The sequence below is a fragment of the Atractosteus spatula genome, chromosome 5 (assembly GCF_055471065.1).
Source record: "Atractosteus spatula isolate fAtrSpa1 chromosome 5, fAtrSpa1.hap1, whole genome shotgun sequence".
Taxonomy (NCBI): domain Eukaryota; kingdom Metazoa; phylum Chordata; class Actinopteri; order Semionotiformes; family Lepisosteidae; genus Atractosteus; species Atractosteus spatula.
This window is the reverse complement of record NC_142710.1, coordinates 22036312-22050985: the sequence shown is the minus strand read 5'-3', so window position 1 is coordinate 22050985 and position 14674 is coordinate 22036312. Positions and strand designations below refer to the sequence as shown.

General features: G+C 35.2%; 1 protein-coding gene across 1 annotated transcript in view; it reads left to right on the top strand.

Annotated features, from left to right (window-relative positions):
- adgra1b (adhesion G protein-coupled receptor A1b) overlaps positions 1 to 13922 on the top strand; it is a 131744-nt gene extending 117822 nt beyond the window's left edge. Inside the window, exons 17-19 of the mRNA XM_088917412.1 lie at positions 1380 to 1525; positions 10211 to 10306; positions 10733 to 13922. Of these exons, the coding sequence (XP_088773538.1) occupies positions 1380 to 1525; positions 10211 to 10306; positions 10733 to 11957 (1467 nt within the window). The 3' untranslated portion in view covers positions 11958 to 13922. The remainder of the gene's footprint in view (positions 1 to 1379; positions 1526 to 10210; positions 10307 to 10732) is intronic.
- Positions 13923 to 14674: the final 752 nt, after the last annotated feature.

The window sequence follows — 14674 nt, the reverse complement described above, 5'->3', positions numbered from 1 at the left end:
AAAGAGAATAACAATAAAAAAAAACATTTCACAAATTGTTAACTTGTATTTTTCAGCACTGATATTATAAATGTGAACATGATCAATATTTGGATAAATCTTTATGCGCAAATCTTTTAAGCACTTTAAAGCATTTGTTTGATTTTGATGGTCACACCTTTAATCGGGCTTTGTAACAGTCATTGCCAAAACTAATGAGTTTTTATCACAATGTTTCTTCCAGTTTATGTCTTTAAAATAATGATAGCCTACTTAATTTATGAGTAGTATCAAAAGCCTTAATTTTATATTCATGCTCTTACAGTAAGTGGGTAATACATATTTGACATATTTGAGAAACATTAAACTATTAACCACAAAGTTTGTAACTTGATAATTACATTTTGATACGTTGTCATTATGGAGTAGCAAAATGCAAGTGTTGTATCTAGATTGGTTAATTGAAGTATACAAGTCTTTTCCAGTAAGACCCTGATTATTTTAAATTTTATTAATATGCATCTCATAAATCTTAAATTATCTGGGGAGTATGAGATGTTTGCTGTTCTTATTGCAGGCTGCAGACAGAATTAAAAAAGCGCATAGCATATCCCATGTTTAATGATTCACAGTCAGACCTAATCTTGGTCCCATTTTAACTCCTGCTGATGTAAAAGGGTATTTAAGTGTATTTGTAGTAGCATTATAGTTCATATTCAGTTGTATTAATATAGTAGTTTATATTTTCAGTATGGTACAGTAGGATGAGAGGTAAGAATGAGAAACATCCACAATAATTTCCGTAACACTTATGAATCAACATGAGTAAAACAAGATCTGTTACAGTTACAAGTTATACTGGAAAAGATAGTTATCAATACAGAGCATCACAAGTAAAACCATTTCACATACATCCCTAATCCATTGCAAATATCCTTTATTTCAAATATCCACCATGTGAAAATACACGATTTACATTTTCCAGTAAAAGTAACTGGGTGTTGTATACAAACTGATGATCGGAAGAAATGTTTTCCCCTTTGGATTTTCAGTTTATTTTTAACCTGGAATTTTGATGTGAATTGACATTCTCTTGTTGGAGGGATGTTTCAGTCCAGTCTGTTTTGTTTAAACTAAAACAACTAATAAACAAGAGCAAACAAATTCAGCAGTTGTACCACAGAACTGCTGCCACTTTTCACCCCCAGGGACTTGTGGTATGGTAGCTGCAGAAGAGATTTTATTGTGCAATGCTTCTTAAAATGTTTATGATTTCTTTTCCAGAAGGTTTTTTCGGTATCATAAAAGCTTAACGTGTTGTAAATTTGAGTTTGTGCCTTTACACATTCATTCTGATTTTTAAAAATGCTGAAGAAATTATTTGTTCTGGTTTGATACAGGTTGGCATTGTGTTGCATTATTCAACACTTTCAACCATGCTGTGGCTTGGGGTTACTGCCAGAAACATTTATAAGCAAGTGACAAAGAAACCTCATCATGTTCAGGATGGAGACCAATCACACCACCCCAAACAGCCAATGTTAAGGTAAGAGGAATTTCATTCCATGCAGATATTATAATAGAAATACAGATACAGAATAATACTTCCAGTGTGATAGTTAAATAATAACCTGTATGATCTGGAAAACATCAGTGTAAATAATTGGATTATGCTAAAGCCTTCCAATAGTGGTTTGACTTATTAATTAATTTTAATTTTATAGTGACCTGGAATTTTGGCAGGTTTGTAAGATATACAATTGTATGTACTTAGTAAATGTTCACTTTCCTGTCTCTTACCTTCAGAAGGCTCTGTGATGAAGTTATGTTGTTCAGTAATTCATCATATCATCATGTCTTTAGTTTACAGCACTGCACTCCTTGAACCAAATTGAGTTTATCAAGTAATAGAAACATTTTAAAAATCATGTGACTTCTAACTTTTGCTTAAGCATTTTAAGATCTTTAACATAAAAAATAGTATTTATAGTCTTACTGCTCATTTATCATTTGAAATAAAAATTACGTCTTGTGTGTATGCCAGCAAAATAAAAAGGATTTATATTTAATTTACTCCAGGGAAGCATTTCACTGATGTAATGCAATCCATGACAACATTTTTATTTTTACCTTGTTGATTAATTTTTTAGCATGTCATTCCAGTTGTATGGTACATGCCCACAAGGTCACTTGTAACTGACAGAAATGTTTTATATAATGAGACAATGTGGAGTGTGATAAAAGCCTAGAGTCAGTACTGCAGTCTGTGCTTGTACAATGACTCAGAAAACATGCTCAATATCTTGTTCCCTAGTTCAGAAAAGTCTGAACCAGATTTATCCATTGCTTTTTGTTTGTTTAGTGCATTTCAGGCTGAACAGTAATCATACACAATGATTTAAGTTCTTTAATAGGCAATTATTTCAGATATTTTGGCAAAACGCAGAAAATGAGATGACAGTTCTTCCTGTAAAGTATTATAGGTCAGGGAGGATAAGTAATCATGTGATTCTTAGTCCCTGGACTGACTGCTGTTGATTACCATTCCCATGGAATCATGTTGTCTTTCCTTTAGTGTGCAGACTGTATGGCATGAGCGACCTTGCTAGGATAAAATCCTAGCAGGATCAGAGTAGAGAGGAACCAAGCGCATACTATATGTGTGCATCCCAATTTCAAGATAAACATTAATTGAGATAAACCCGGGTGTTCTGTATACTGCATTATAGATGATTTCATCATTTATAAGCAATTTTATGACATAAACAGATTTGAAAGTTACATGGTATATTAAATACACATCCCCCTACATTATCAGCTCCTGCTATATTTTAAGTTTAATTCAAGTGTACACATTTTGTGGCATAGACTGGCAGAGACATTGCATGCTGACCACTGATATTTTGCCAGATTATTTGTGTTATTTTACTGTGAGTGGTGTATGTTAATGCATTTAACCTACTTGTCTGGGATGTGCTCAGTACATCTCTGACTAGTAGGTTAAATTCAGTGGACCAGGCTGGGGAAGAGGTCTCTAAAGGTGGTCAACACTACTGTGCAGTGATCACCACTAAAAAAGTAATGGGTACTTACAATATTATGTTAAAACTAGTACAATTTCAGTTCTTATTTTGTCTATTTTAATATTTTTTCAAAGCAGCATATGTTAATGTTGCCTATTTTTACATACATATTTTGGTACCTGTTTTTATAGCTAGGGTTTGCTGTAGTAACCTGGATGAAGTATTGTGCTCAAGAGCACCAAAGTGGTGTCCCCATCTGGGATTTGAACCCACAACTTTACACTTCAGAAAGCCCTAACCCAGTGGTTCTCAAACTGCGGTACGCATACCATCAGGAGCGCCCCCAGGTGGTACGCCAGATGACCCTGGAAATTTGTTGTGTACACTGAAAAAATTGGGAATTAAAAATAAATAATTAAAAATTATGTAAATGTTTCATCTGTGATTTACTTAATCGGTTTCAGAAAGCTTGAGAAGGGTTTTCATATTTTCTGTTTTAATAAAATTAGTTTGTGTCAACTACACAGCCTACTTAGCTACGTCGGTCCAGCGCACACTAATACTTGAGTGTTCAGACTCCTCTCGAGCTTTCAGAGACACAACTTAGCACCACATTCGCCAACAGAACAAGTGATCGAAAATAAATACATCGCAAAAATCAAGTATTATGGCTGAAAGGAATAGATGCCAAGAGCACTAATGCCAGCTCCGATAGATAACGCACATCCATTAAGAACGAGGAGGATTATATATCGGCCACTAGGGTTACCATATTTTAACATCAAAAAAAGAGGACACCATGAGAAACTTTCCTATTGCCTTATCTCGGAAGGGGTTGCGATGGAGAGGGTTTTCAAAATATCCCCCGTTTTATGTTCATTGGTAAAGTAACAATGATGATGTTTAACTGTGTGAAATGCATAAGTACCCTTTTCTGTAATAACAGTATCTTCTGTTTTGCTGCCAGATTTTACAAAATAATCTGTTAATTTAGTTGACAAACTCTCTCCTCGAAGTTTCACTCTCTTATGACATAATCATACACGTACAGGACGAAAGCTGAACGACGACGTAGGTCACGAAGTGAACTAGAGAAATTGAGAAATTCTCTCTCTCTCTGTTTCTAACCTCCTCATCTACTATCTTTAAAAGTTTTGTTAATTATACTTTATGGTGAAAATAATGGGGTCAAAATCCCGGAAATTTTTGTATATTTGAAAATTCCCCTTGGATGGAGATATAAGGATTAAAATAGAGGACATTTCCGGAAACCCTATCAGCCACTGACACTAGCTCTTCTGCTGAACCTGACACAAACAGCACTGCTAGTGTTAGCAAGCGTCAGAAATGGCTACAAGACGGTACGATCCAAATTATCTAAGTGCACAGTGCTATTTTTATTATATGTGTATGTGAGTGTGTGTGTGCACGCGCTCATGTTGGTCTTTGAGATTTTCTATAGTTCCTATGAGAAGATGACTTGTAGGTGGTACTTGGATGCTTTGGTTTGATCAGGAGGTGGTACTTGGTCCAAAAAGTTTAAGAACCACTGCCCTAATCTATACACTGCCACTCTTCAATAGACCCCTTGTTAATTACCGATGGATTTACATCCATGTACTATTCATATAAATACAGTGACCTCTAAATTTATTCAAGCCCCTAATGGAATGAGAACAATACTTAATCAAATAACATTAGGATTATGGGATAATGTTTATTGCTTAATCTAATTCTAAAAAGGTTATATAATATTGCACAGAGCAAATTCATATTTGTCATAAAGTCCAGAAAACACAAGGATCACATTTTTTCACACCCCTGTAGTAGGGTTTTTGTAAATCCTCCTCTGGCAGGGATTACAGTGGCTAGACATTTCTTCTATCTTATTTTGATGTTCTGGTACTTCCATACAGGAAATGTATAAACTTTTCTCCTTGTAGAATTGCTCAAAGTTTTACACACAATTTGTTATATGTTAGCAAACTGCCATCTTGAGTTAGAATCACAAATGTACAATTGAATTGGAGTTTAGATATTGAGACGGCTTGTCAAAGACATTTATTACAATTGCAGTTAATCATTCCTTTGTTGATTTGCATGAATGGTTTGGATCATTGTCATGCTAGATAGTCCACTTTCAGCCAAACAGAAGCTCCTTTGCAGAAAAAACAGTTTTCTGGCCTAAATTTCCTTGTACATGCTGGAGTTCGCAAATCACAATTTCCCCTATTTTAACAAGGGCATCAGGACCCTTAGATGAAATATAACTACTAAGCATAATAAACCTCAGTGTTCATGAGAGTTTTCTAAACATAAGCTTCATTTTATGATATTTTAATACCATCATAACACTGATGAGCGTATCAAAAAAGCTTGATATTCATTTAATCTCACATTATGAATAATCTCTGTGTTTCACCTTCTTTGCAATCCAGCAATGAATGCCATATTCATTCAGATGACTTTAAGTGATAGTTTTCTGCACTTTGTATACTACAAAGCAAGTATTTAAAATCTCCAAAAGTTGCCTTAGGATCTGTGGTTGCTAGGTTTTAGATTATTTTTTCCTCAGGTAAATATTGTGGTATGCACAGTGAAGAGAAAACGTAGAGAGAATGCTTGGGTATATAGCTAATTGTTGTAATAGCTAGGTCTCCAAAAATGTATGCTGTTGTTTGACATTTGTAGAATCTCAAATAGAGCAGCCTTTTTAGATACTCAAATTAATATACTATACTATAATCATGATTAAATCCTTATGGTTTTAGTGGCACTAAATAAACAAAGATTGAGTACTTGAGTGAGTGATTAGAGTTAAATACTGTATGCAAAGACATACAGCAGAAAACATTTTGACACATGCGAGTTATACAACGACAACATGAAACAACACAGGGAGCTCACTGTAACTGGCTATAATCTGGAATGGATATAAAAACATGCATTTTTGATTAGCATTTAACATTTACCAACAATAGGTTTGTAAAGTACATTTTGCCTCATCTGCATAGTGGAATTTAATTTCAATTTTAAGGAATGTTGTACGCTTAGAGTGAGATAATTGTTGAATTTATCATTTCACCAAGTTAAATTTATGTCCTTAGAAGCCATTTGAAAAGAGATGTAGCACCCTGAGCAACAAGAATCCTATATATTGCACTAATATTTAATTGATATTGAGAGGGGTGACTCATTAACCATCCCTCAGCTGCCTGTTAATACAAACAAATGATAGTTCTATTCTTTCTCATAAATCAGCATGCAGTCTTTTAAATACATCCGCAAAAGCTGCAAAAGAAGTGTTAATCAAAGCATATGCCCACTGCAGTGCCTGCATGGTGGAAAGAAAGAAAAGTCTTTGTTTCTAACAGCTTTTCAAAAAGGAAGAGAATGTGCCACTGATTTAACTATTGCAGTTTACTCTTTACTTGCTGTTACACTGGATTAAAGTAAATACACACTATATGTTTTAATTTCTGAAAGTATAATAATTTGACTGCCGATTCTGATTTCAATTTCTATTTTAAGTTTGTGTTTTAAGTGCTGAGAAGATGATTTTGTTGGTTTTCTTGAGAATGGATTAAAGAGCTGTGCACTTTTTCATGATGGCCCTGCCAGATAACTAGATTTTGTCCATCTTGTGAGAGTATCTGATAGAACCATGGCAATATGTGACATTAATAACAGGTAGAAGTTATAGAGAATTAGTCTCAGATGTTTAATTTTCCATTACAAAAATATATTTTAAAAAATATTAAATCTTTAATTTTTAAAAAAAATTAAATCTTTAATTTTTTAAAAAAATTAAATCTTTAATTTTTAAAAAATATTAAATCTTTAATAAAAATATTAAATCTTTTTTCGACCAGTCACTTTTTATTAATATTATTCACTTTTTATTAATACAATAATACCTAATTAGTTTATTTTTAGCTGCACTTGGAGAATTCTGTCGCCCAAAATATTTGCTTCTCATCATTTTAGTGTGCTGTTATCAACAAATATTACTTAGTATGCAGGTAATGGACAAGAAAATGGACACACCGTTTTCACTTCACTGTAAAGTCACTTAATAGGGTGTTGGTTCCCCACATAGAGGCAATATGGCCTGTACTGTATGTGTTGCAGTGTAGAGTCTACCAGTGCTTAGAAATCTACAGGAGGGATCCTTACACAATGAAGTCAGTACACTCACTCCTTGTTGATGGAGGTGGGAAGCTCTCAGGCAGTGTTTCAGAACATCCCATAAATCCTTGATTGGGTTCAGAACTGGAGCCTTTCTGTAAAATATTCTTGAGGCTTTTTTAAAATTCTTATTCTTTTCTTTAAATATTTCTGAATCCAACAGCTTTTCCATGGCAAGAATGTTGAGTTGTGATGTTGAATGATTGACATTGATACATGTCATTTTTTATATAAAGGCCTTTCACATGGAGGATATGTGATGACAAATCAATTTCACACGTCTACTGTAAGATCAGTATTGCTTCAAGAACTTGAATGGAACTCAAATGCGGTTTGTGATGTTGTGTAAATTGTCTAAAACATTACGGTTGTTTTGGCCTCCATCTGACATTGTAGATGTGGTATAAATATAGTGTATTTCTGCATTCAGCTACAGCATGGCAACCCAATTTGAGCAGCTAATTTCAGAGTCTGTTGTCATGATGTGACAGATAATGTCCTGATTGTTTCTGTTCTGTTTTCATGGCTGCCTCAATCCCATCTTATTTTGGAGTTAAGATGTAGAACCTAGCAAATCTGTTTCCCTAGCAGCATCTGTTGTGATAAGGGTTGCTTTTCCAGGATATAATTATGACAATTAGAATAAATAATAAATGTGACAGTAATTAGAGGTTAGAGCACCAGGTTCCACTGATTAATAGAGTAACTTTTTATTTTTTTGATCAGTGTGACATACAGATGTCATCATGTATGATGTTATATTTTAATTGTCTCATTGAACCAAAGTGTATATTCTACCATTAAACAAATGAGTCATGAGAACACCAGCAGCAATAAAGGGCAAATTGCATATTACATCTACAATTCCACTGTATTTAATTAATCTTTATGACTTTATATGCTGGCAACATTAATTAAACAAAACATGGTGTACCCATGAAAAATCTTTTGACTGCAATGCATTTTCCTTTTCTACTAAGTATAAAATATGCAACGGTACCTTCTGGGATGGATTTAGACAATTCTTTAGGTGTTTATTATGCATACAGAGGATAAAGTAGCAAGACCTCTACCTTAGGATGCTTTGTGTCTATTTCTATAACCTTCCTTCAGTGTTTAAAAGCAGTTTCCTCTCATGTGACATTTTATAAAAAGGTTGGTGAAAACTGATTTATTCAGCCTATTTTAACTTCTTTGAAAAGAAACATTGGACAGTGAAAAAATGGAAGAGCCCATGGCTCTGTGGCTACGGATCTGCACCCGTGGCTGGAAGGTTGCCGGTTCAAATCCCGTGGCCGGCAGAGGAATCCTACTCTGTTGAGCTCCTGAGCAAGGCCCTTAACCCCAACTGCTCCAGGGGCGCTGTACAATGGCTGACCCTGCGTCTGACCCTAAGCATCTCTCCCTGTCTGTGTGCCTGTGTGTCTCATGGGGAACAAGTTGGGGTATGCGAAAAGACGAGTTCCTAATGTGAGAAATTGTATATGGCTAATAAAGTGATCTCATCTCTCTATCTAAAACATTACGATTGATACTCATGTAGTTGTCATTCCATTTTTGGTTGCTTCTTATTTATTTTAAAATACTATCATCATATAAAAGTTATGAGCATTTATTTTTTTCTTTACAGAAAAGTTAAAGGTTTTCCTCTGCTCAGAAGAAAATGTTGTTTGTACTCAAGCTTGCATAGGTGTAGTACAGTGCTTTCTGATACAGTTTGCTTGGAATAAGCGGGATGGGCTGGCTGTGAAATTCCAGACAATGATTTTGCACTGATTTAATCAAATACCAATGAAGTATGAGTCACTTAAGGATTTTTGTCTGTTTTGTTCTTCATATTGCAAAACTAGCATGTAAAAGACAGTAAATTGGAAAGCCACTCAGATGTGGCTTATTGGAACAAAGAAATTCAGAGGCTGTGCAAAGTGCAAATGCTTACTTATTATCAAGTCATTCTTTGCTGAAAGCAGTTCAGGAAGGCATGAAAAGCAATCAAATTATTTATAAAGCATGTGTAGAAAAATAACACTGCTCATCTCCTTCCTGCTCAACTGATTTTTCTGTAATGGGATCATAAATATCTACAGTATATATAAGTATGTATTTATGAATACTTTATAAATATTTACAGCCTTCTTTTAGAATATGAAATGGTTTTCATAATTGTGTCATTTTGTAATAATTAAAAGTGACAATCGGTAATTATTAGAATTGTAGCATTGTTAACATAACAGTTTGAGACAGGGATTTAACTTTACAGTATTGATTTCATTGGTAAAACAAGTTAAAGACATTATGCTATACGGTTAACCGCTAATGGGCCTAGCTATGCTATAGGATTGTATTGTGGCATTAATGAGTAGATTTTTGTCATCTTTGACAACCTAATAATGAAATAGTTTTGTGGATAATTAAATAATGAATAGCTGCTTTGATATTTGTGAATTTAATTTGAATTAAAGTAATTAAAAACATTAATGCTTACATCATTTAAAATCTGCTGTGGTTCATGAATAAGCCTCCGAACTATGTCCAAAAACAATAAAGTGTCCTATTAGAATAAAGTGATAGATTATACTGTAGGTGAGAGGCACTGTGGCACAGTGGTTCGCATTGCTGTCATGCAGCACTGGGACCCTGGCTTCAATTCTTCAATTCAGTTCCCTGGTTTCCTCTGGGTGCCCTGGTTTCCTCTGGGTGCCCTGGTTTCCTCCTGTAGTCCAAAGACATGATAGGAGGTTAATTGGCTTCAGGGAAAATTGGCACTGATGTGAGTGTGTGCTTGTCTGTGTCTATGGGTGCACTGTGATGAGCTGCCATTCCATCAGGGTGTGCCCTGAGGCCTTGTGCCCACTGCTTGCCAGGACAGGCTCTGGCTCCGCCTCGACCCTGAATGGGATAAAGCGGTTAGAAAATGGATGAAAAAGAATATAGAGGTAGAATAAAAATTTCCAGGTGTTGAATCCCAAATGAGTATTTCGATATTATGACATATATACTGTTCTTTTGTCTTTCTACAGATTTTATTTAGTTAGCGGAGGCGTCCCTTTCATTATCTGTGGGATTACAGCAGCAACAAATATCAACAATTATGGAAGTGGAGAGGAAGCTCCTTAGTAAGTCTGTATGCTAAGCTGTTAAACACAGTTATAGCTTTAATTGTAGCCTTTTTGTTTCAATATTCTTTTGTCTCAGTAGAATAAAACACAAAATAATCACTGGCTTTAATGTACCAATTCTTTAGGTTTCAAGCTTTCGGAGAACCAATGATTTGCACCAAAATCAAGGCTTGATATCATATTATAGAAACAAAAACCTAAGTGACAAGTGTTCCCCTTAAAAATGTGTTTATATTGGACAACCCAAAGGGGTATTTATACAAAGCTTGTGTAATCCATTGTATGATTTTTTAAATGTAATCTTTTCTTAGCTTCTGCTTGTTATTGTTTAAAAGGAGTTGGAATATGTCAGTATTTGGTTATTGTAAGACTGCAACCTCCAGTTGTTTCAATAAAAAGTAACCTTTTTTCCTGTTCTTGCAGTTGCTGGATGGCCTGGGAACCCAGCCTTGGTGCATTTTATGGTCCAGTAGCGTTCATTGTGATGGTAACTTGCATCTACTTTCTCTGTACATTTATACAACTGAAACGTCACCCAGAGCGGAAATATGAATTAAAAGAAATGACAGAGGAGCAACAGCGACTTGCAGCCACAGAAGTCGGGCATTGCCATATGGCAGACACTGGGTCAGTGTCGCAGACCACCTGCTCAGTGATTTCTGCATCTATGCTAGAAAATGAACACTCTTTCAAAGCCCAACTTCGAACAGCGGCATTCACTTTGTTTTTATTCCTTGCAACATGGGCATTTGGGGCTCTTGCAGTCTCTCAGGGCCATTTCTTGGACATGATTTTCAGTTGTTTATATGGGGCTTTCTCTGTAACCCTGGGACTTTTCATTTTGATCCATCACTGTGCAAAGAGAGATGACGTTTGGCATTGTTGGTGGTCCTGCTGCCCATCAAGAAGGAACACTTACTCAGTGCAGCTCAACGTTCGCCCCAAGGTTAATGTCAATGGAGATACGCAGGTGCACTCGCATTGCCTCCTGGATTCTCCTTGCCCAGGCAAAGCTGTGGCAAGCTTTAACCATTCAGCATCCGGACACTGTAAATTAACTAACCTTCAGGCTGTTCAGAACCACGTCAGTTGCCTTTCTCCAGTCACTCCATGCTGTGCAAACATGCACAGTGAGCAGCTTATTGATGATGAGCCCCACATTCATGTACACTCTGAGGAAAACTTCAGACCCAACGTGCACATTCACAGATGTCTGAAGAGCAGAACTAAACCAAGGCACTTTTCTCGTCATAGGACTGCAGGAGACAGAGAGTATGCTTACCACATCCCTTCCAGCATTGATGGGAGTGTTCACAGTTCTCACACAGATAGCCCACACAGTACTCATGATGGCCATACGTGCCACAGGCGAGTTTGCTGTGCAAAAGGAGATCCGTTCCCAACAATAAGTCAGCCGGAAAGCAGTGATACCAGCACTGTGATGTGTAGCTGCAGCAAAATGCCCGAAGATGACATTGTGCACCATACAGCCCATTTAGAGATGCACCCGCGTAGACAATCCTACCCTCAGAATCCTCCGAATCAAAATGGAATTCTAAAGGGAAGCTTGCATGAAGGTGTCATGTACAGTTCAGATAGTACAGGAAATATACGAACTGGCCCATGGAAAAATGAAACTACTGTGTAGTTGGTGGGCTTCTTTTTTTCCTCCCACTCCCTTTAGGAAAACTCAGCATTTCAGTACGTGCGCTTTTTTATATTACTTTCATGTCTGTTTACATACTTCTATTGTATAGAAATATTTCACACATCTCCTGTTTGTTTTACAGTGTCCAGTATTTTAAACCATATTTCCATTTTACTTTTTAAGTACTCTTAAGGCAAAAAGGCACATACAGCGAGAAATACCTTTCATTTAAAATAAAATATTTTTCTATCTATATAAATATATATGTGTGTGTGCGTGTGTGTATGGAGAAAATTCCTGATTGGAAAAGAGCTATTTAAAGAGGTAGTGTTCTCTGGAGAGCAGATGAACTCTGTCCTTGTGTCAGGTCTCATTGTCTGACTTGTTGTATCTACTAGGAGAAAATTCAATATCCGCTGTTAAAACACTAAATACACCAGCAGTTTAAAATCACTTGTATGTTCTCTATTCGACCATGCATAATATATACTGTGAAACAGAAAAGCTTAGTAATTACAGTTATTTATTGGCTTTTATAGGTACTCCATTAAAGCCAATAAAATGTGCACAAAGAGAAGCTGCCTCTTTGAAAACTAATACACTGCTTAGCCTGTAAAAGGTAGCATTAAATATTCAGTCTGTGTAATGTTTTAATATCCTGTTGGAAAGACGTATTAAATAACATTGTCACCGTTAAAACCTATGGTGCTTTAATGGTTGTATCTTGCATGGCATATGTCAGGGTATACCATTTCATAGTGTTTCTTGTTGGCAACAGCAGTACTTGTGAAAGGCTGTGATATTTCATGTCAGTATTTAATGTACATCATTTTGAAACCACACAAAAAAGAAATCACTAACTGCACTAACGTGGCACCACAGTGTGTGTAAAATCAGTAGAAGAGACCTAAAAAAGGTCCACACTAACAGTTCATTTTTATACAGTGCATGCAGTGCTAGTTGTTCGTAACTATGTGCAGTGTGTTTTTTGCAATTGCCTCCAGTAAATGCAAGTTCCATGTTTGCTAAGTATGTCTTTGAAAATTGTAAGGATTTCAATGAAACCATATTCTCTTTTTCTTCTTTTGTTTATGCCATCACAGTATTAATGAAAGATTAAGGTATTTTTAAAGCCATTATAACAGAAGCAGAAATAAAATGCTGTTTCTTTTGTGGCAGTATAAACTCTTATGCTCGTTCTTTGGAGTGGATGATAATTCTGTCTCCTGTATTTGTGGATGAAAGCTATAGATTAGAAGCGAGTCTGCTGTCAAATATTAGCATGGGTAGTGTGAGCTAATTATTAATGATTGAATGAGGAAAGAGTTCATGCTGGAGGGGAGTTAAAACTTTTGCTGTCCCATTAAATTGATTTAGCATAATAATGGTCTTAAAACATTCCCACACTATGTATAAAATAATATAAAGTAATATAAAACTGGTTCTAATTTACTTTTTGTACTGAAATGTTAAAGATATTTAAAAAAAAACTCAGAGATGGGATAGAAATACACAGACCCATGGGGTTAATGCTCAGTATCTGAGTAAAGCTGTTCTTCTTAAATTATCTCGAAGAACATTAAAATAAGTTTCAACATATCACACAGTGTATGCACTATACACTATTTCTGTATAGTTCTGTATTTCCCTTGAATTGAGAAGACAAGATGTAAAAGCCAGATTACTACCAAGAGTATTTTGCTTTCTTATATTTACTGTACATTTTAAACCGGTTGTAAAAGCAAAAGATTTCAGTATTTGTGTTAAACATTTTCTCAGATGTTTAGATGAGAAACATTTAGCTGTTGTACCACTGACCCTCAACTGCTGTATGGCTAGTCTGACATCTGTCACTATAATAAGCCAGTGGTACTGTAGCAAGGCCCACAGCCAGTTTCCACCTTTTTACATCTCCGCTTCAATAAATGTATATTTTTCACCATGAATAAATACTGTTTTACTCTATGTATGTGTTACATATGATATGTGATCTTTTAAGTAAGAGGTGCTTCAGATTAATTTAAGCAACAGTAACTCAAAAATAGTCTGTTTTTACACAGCACCACTTGCTTTGTAGGTGTGTTTACAAATGTTATTTGAATTGCCTATTTAATGAGTCTGCACAATTACTATGAATGATGATCGATTATTTTATAAGACATAAAATAAGTGAAACAGAAGTAGCCAACACAAATTACAAAATGTCCCAAAAGCACTGATCTGTGTTTCAGTTTTTGGAATGTATTCTCTTTTGACTATTATAAGCAACTAAAAATTCAAATAACAATACTCAAAAATTATATCTTTAATGAGAATAACATGTAATAAGCGTGATTGTTGCAATCAACCTTCTAGTGGTGGAATACACAGGATGCAAAAATTGAAAAAATAAAAAGGAGGAAATAAAAATACACCACTAGAATTTTATATTAAGATACTTAAAACTGTTGACTGCAATTTAACTATGCTATTATAACACATACATTATTTTTGAATAAAATGTCCGCTCCATTAGAAAACCTGTTAAATGTTCGTTCCATAAGATAAAAAGTCCAGAATACAAAACAAGGCGTTTTAATAATGACCAAACATTTGCGAATTAAGGCTTTTTTTTACCATTCGTGCAATCTGCTTCCCAATGATCAGATAAATTGAAAGAGTGACTAACTGTTTCTGCAGAGGCTGCACTATATAGCAGTCTCATGTATTGTTTCAGT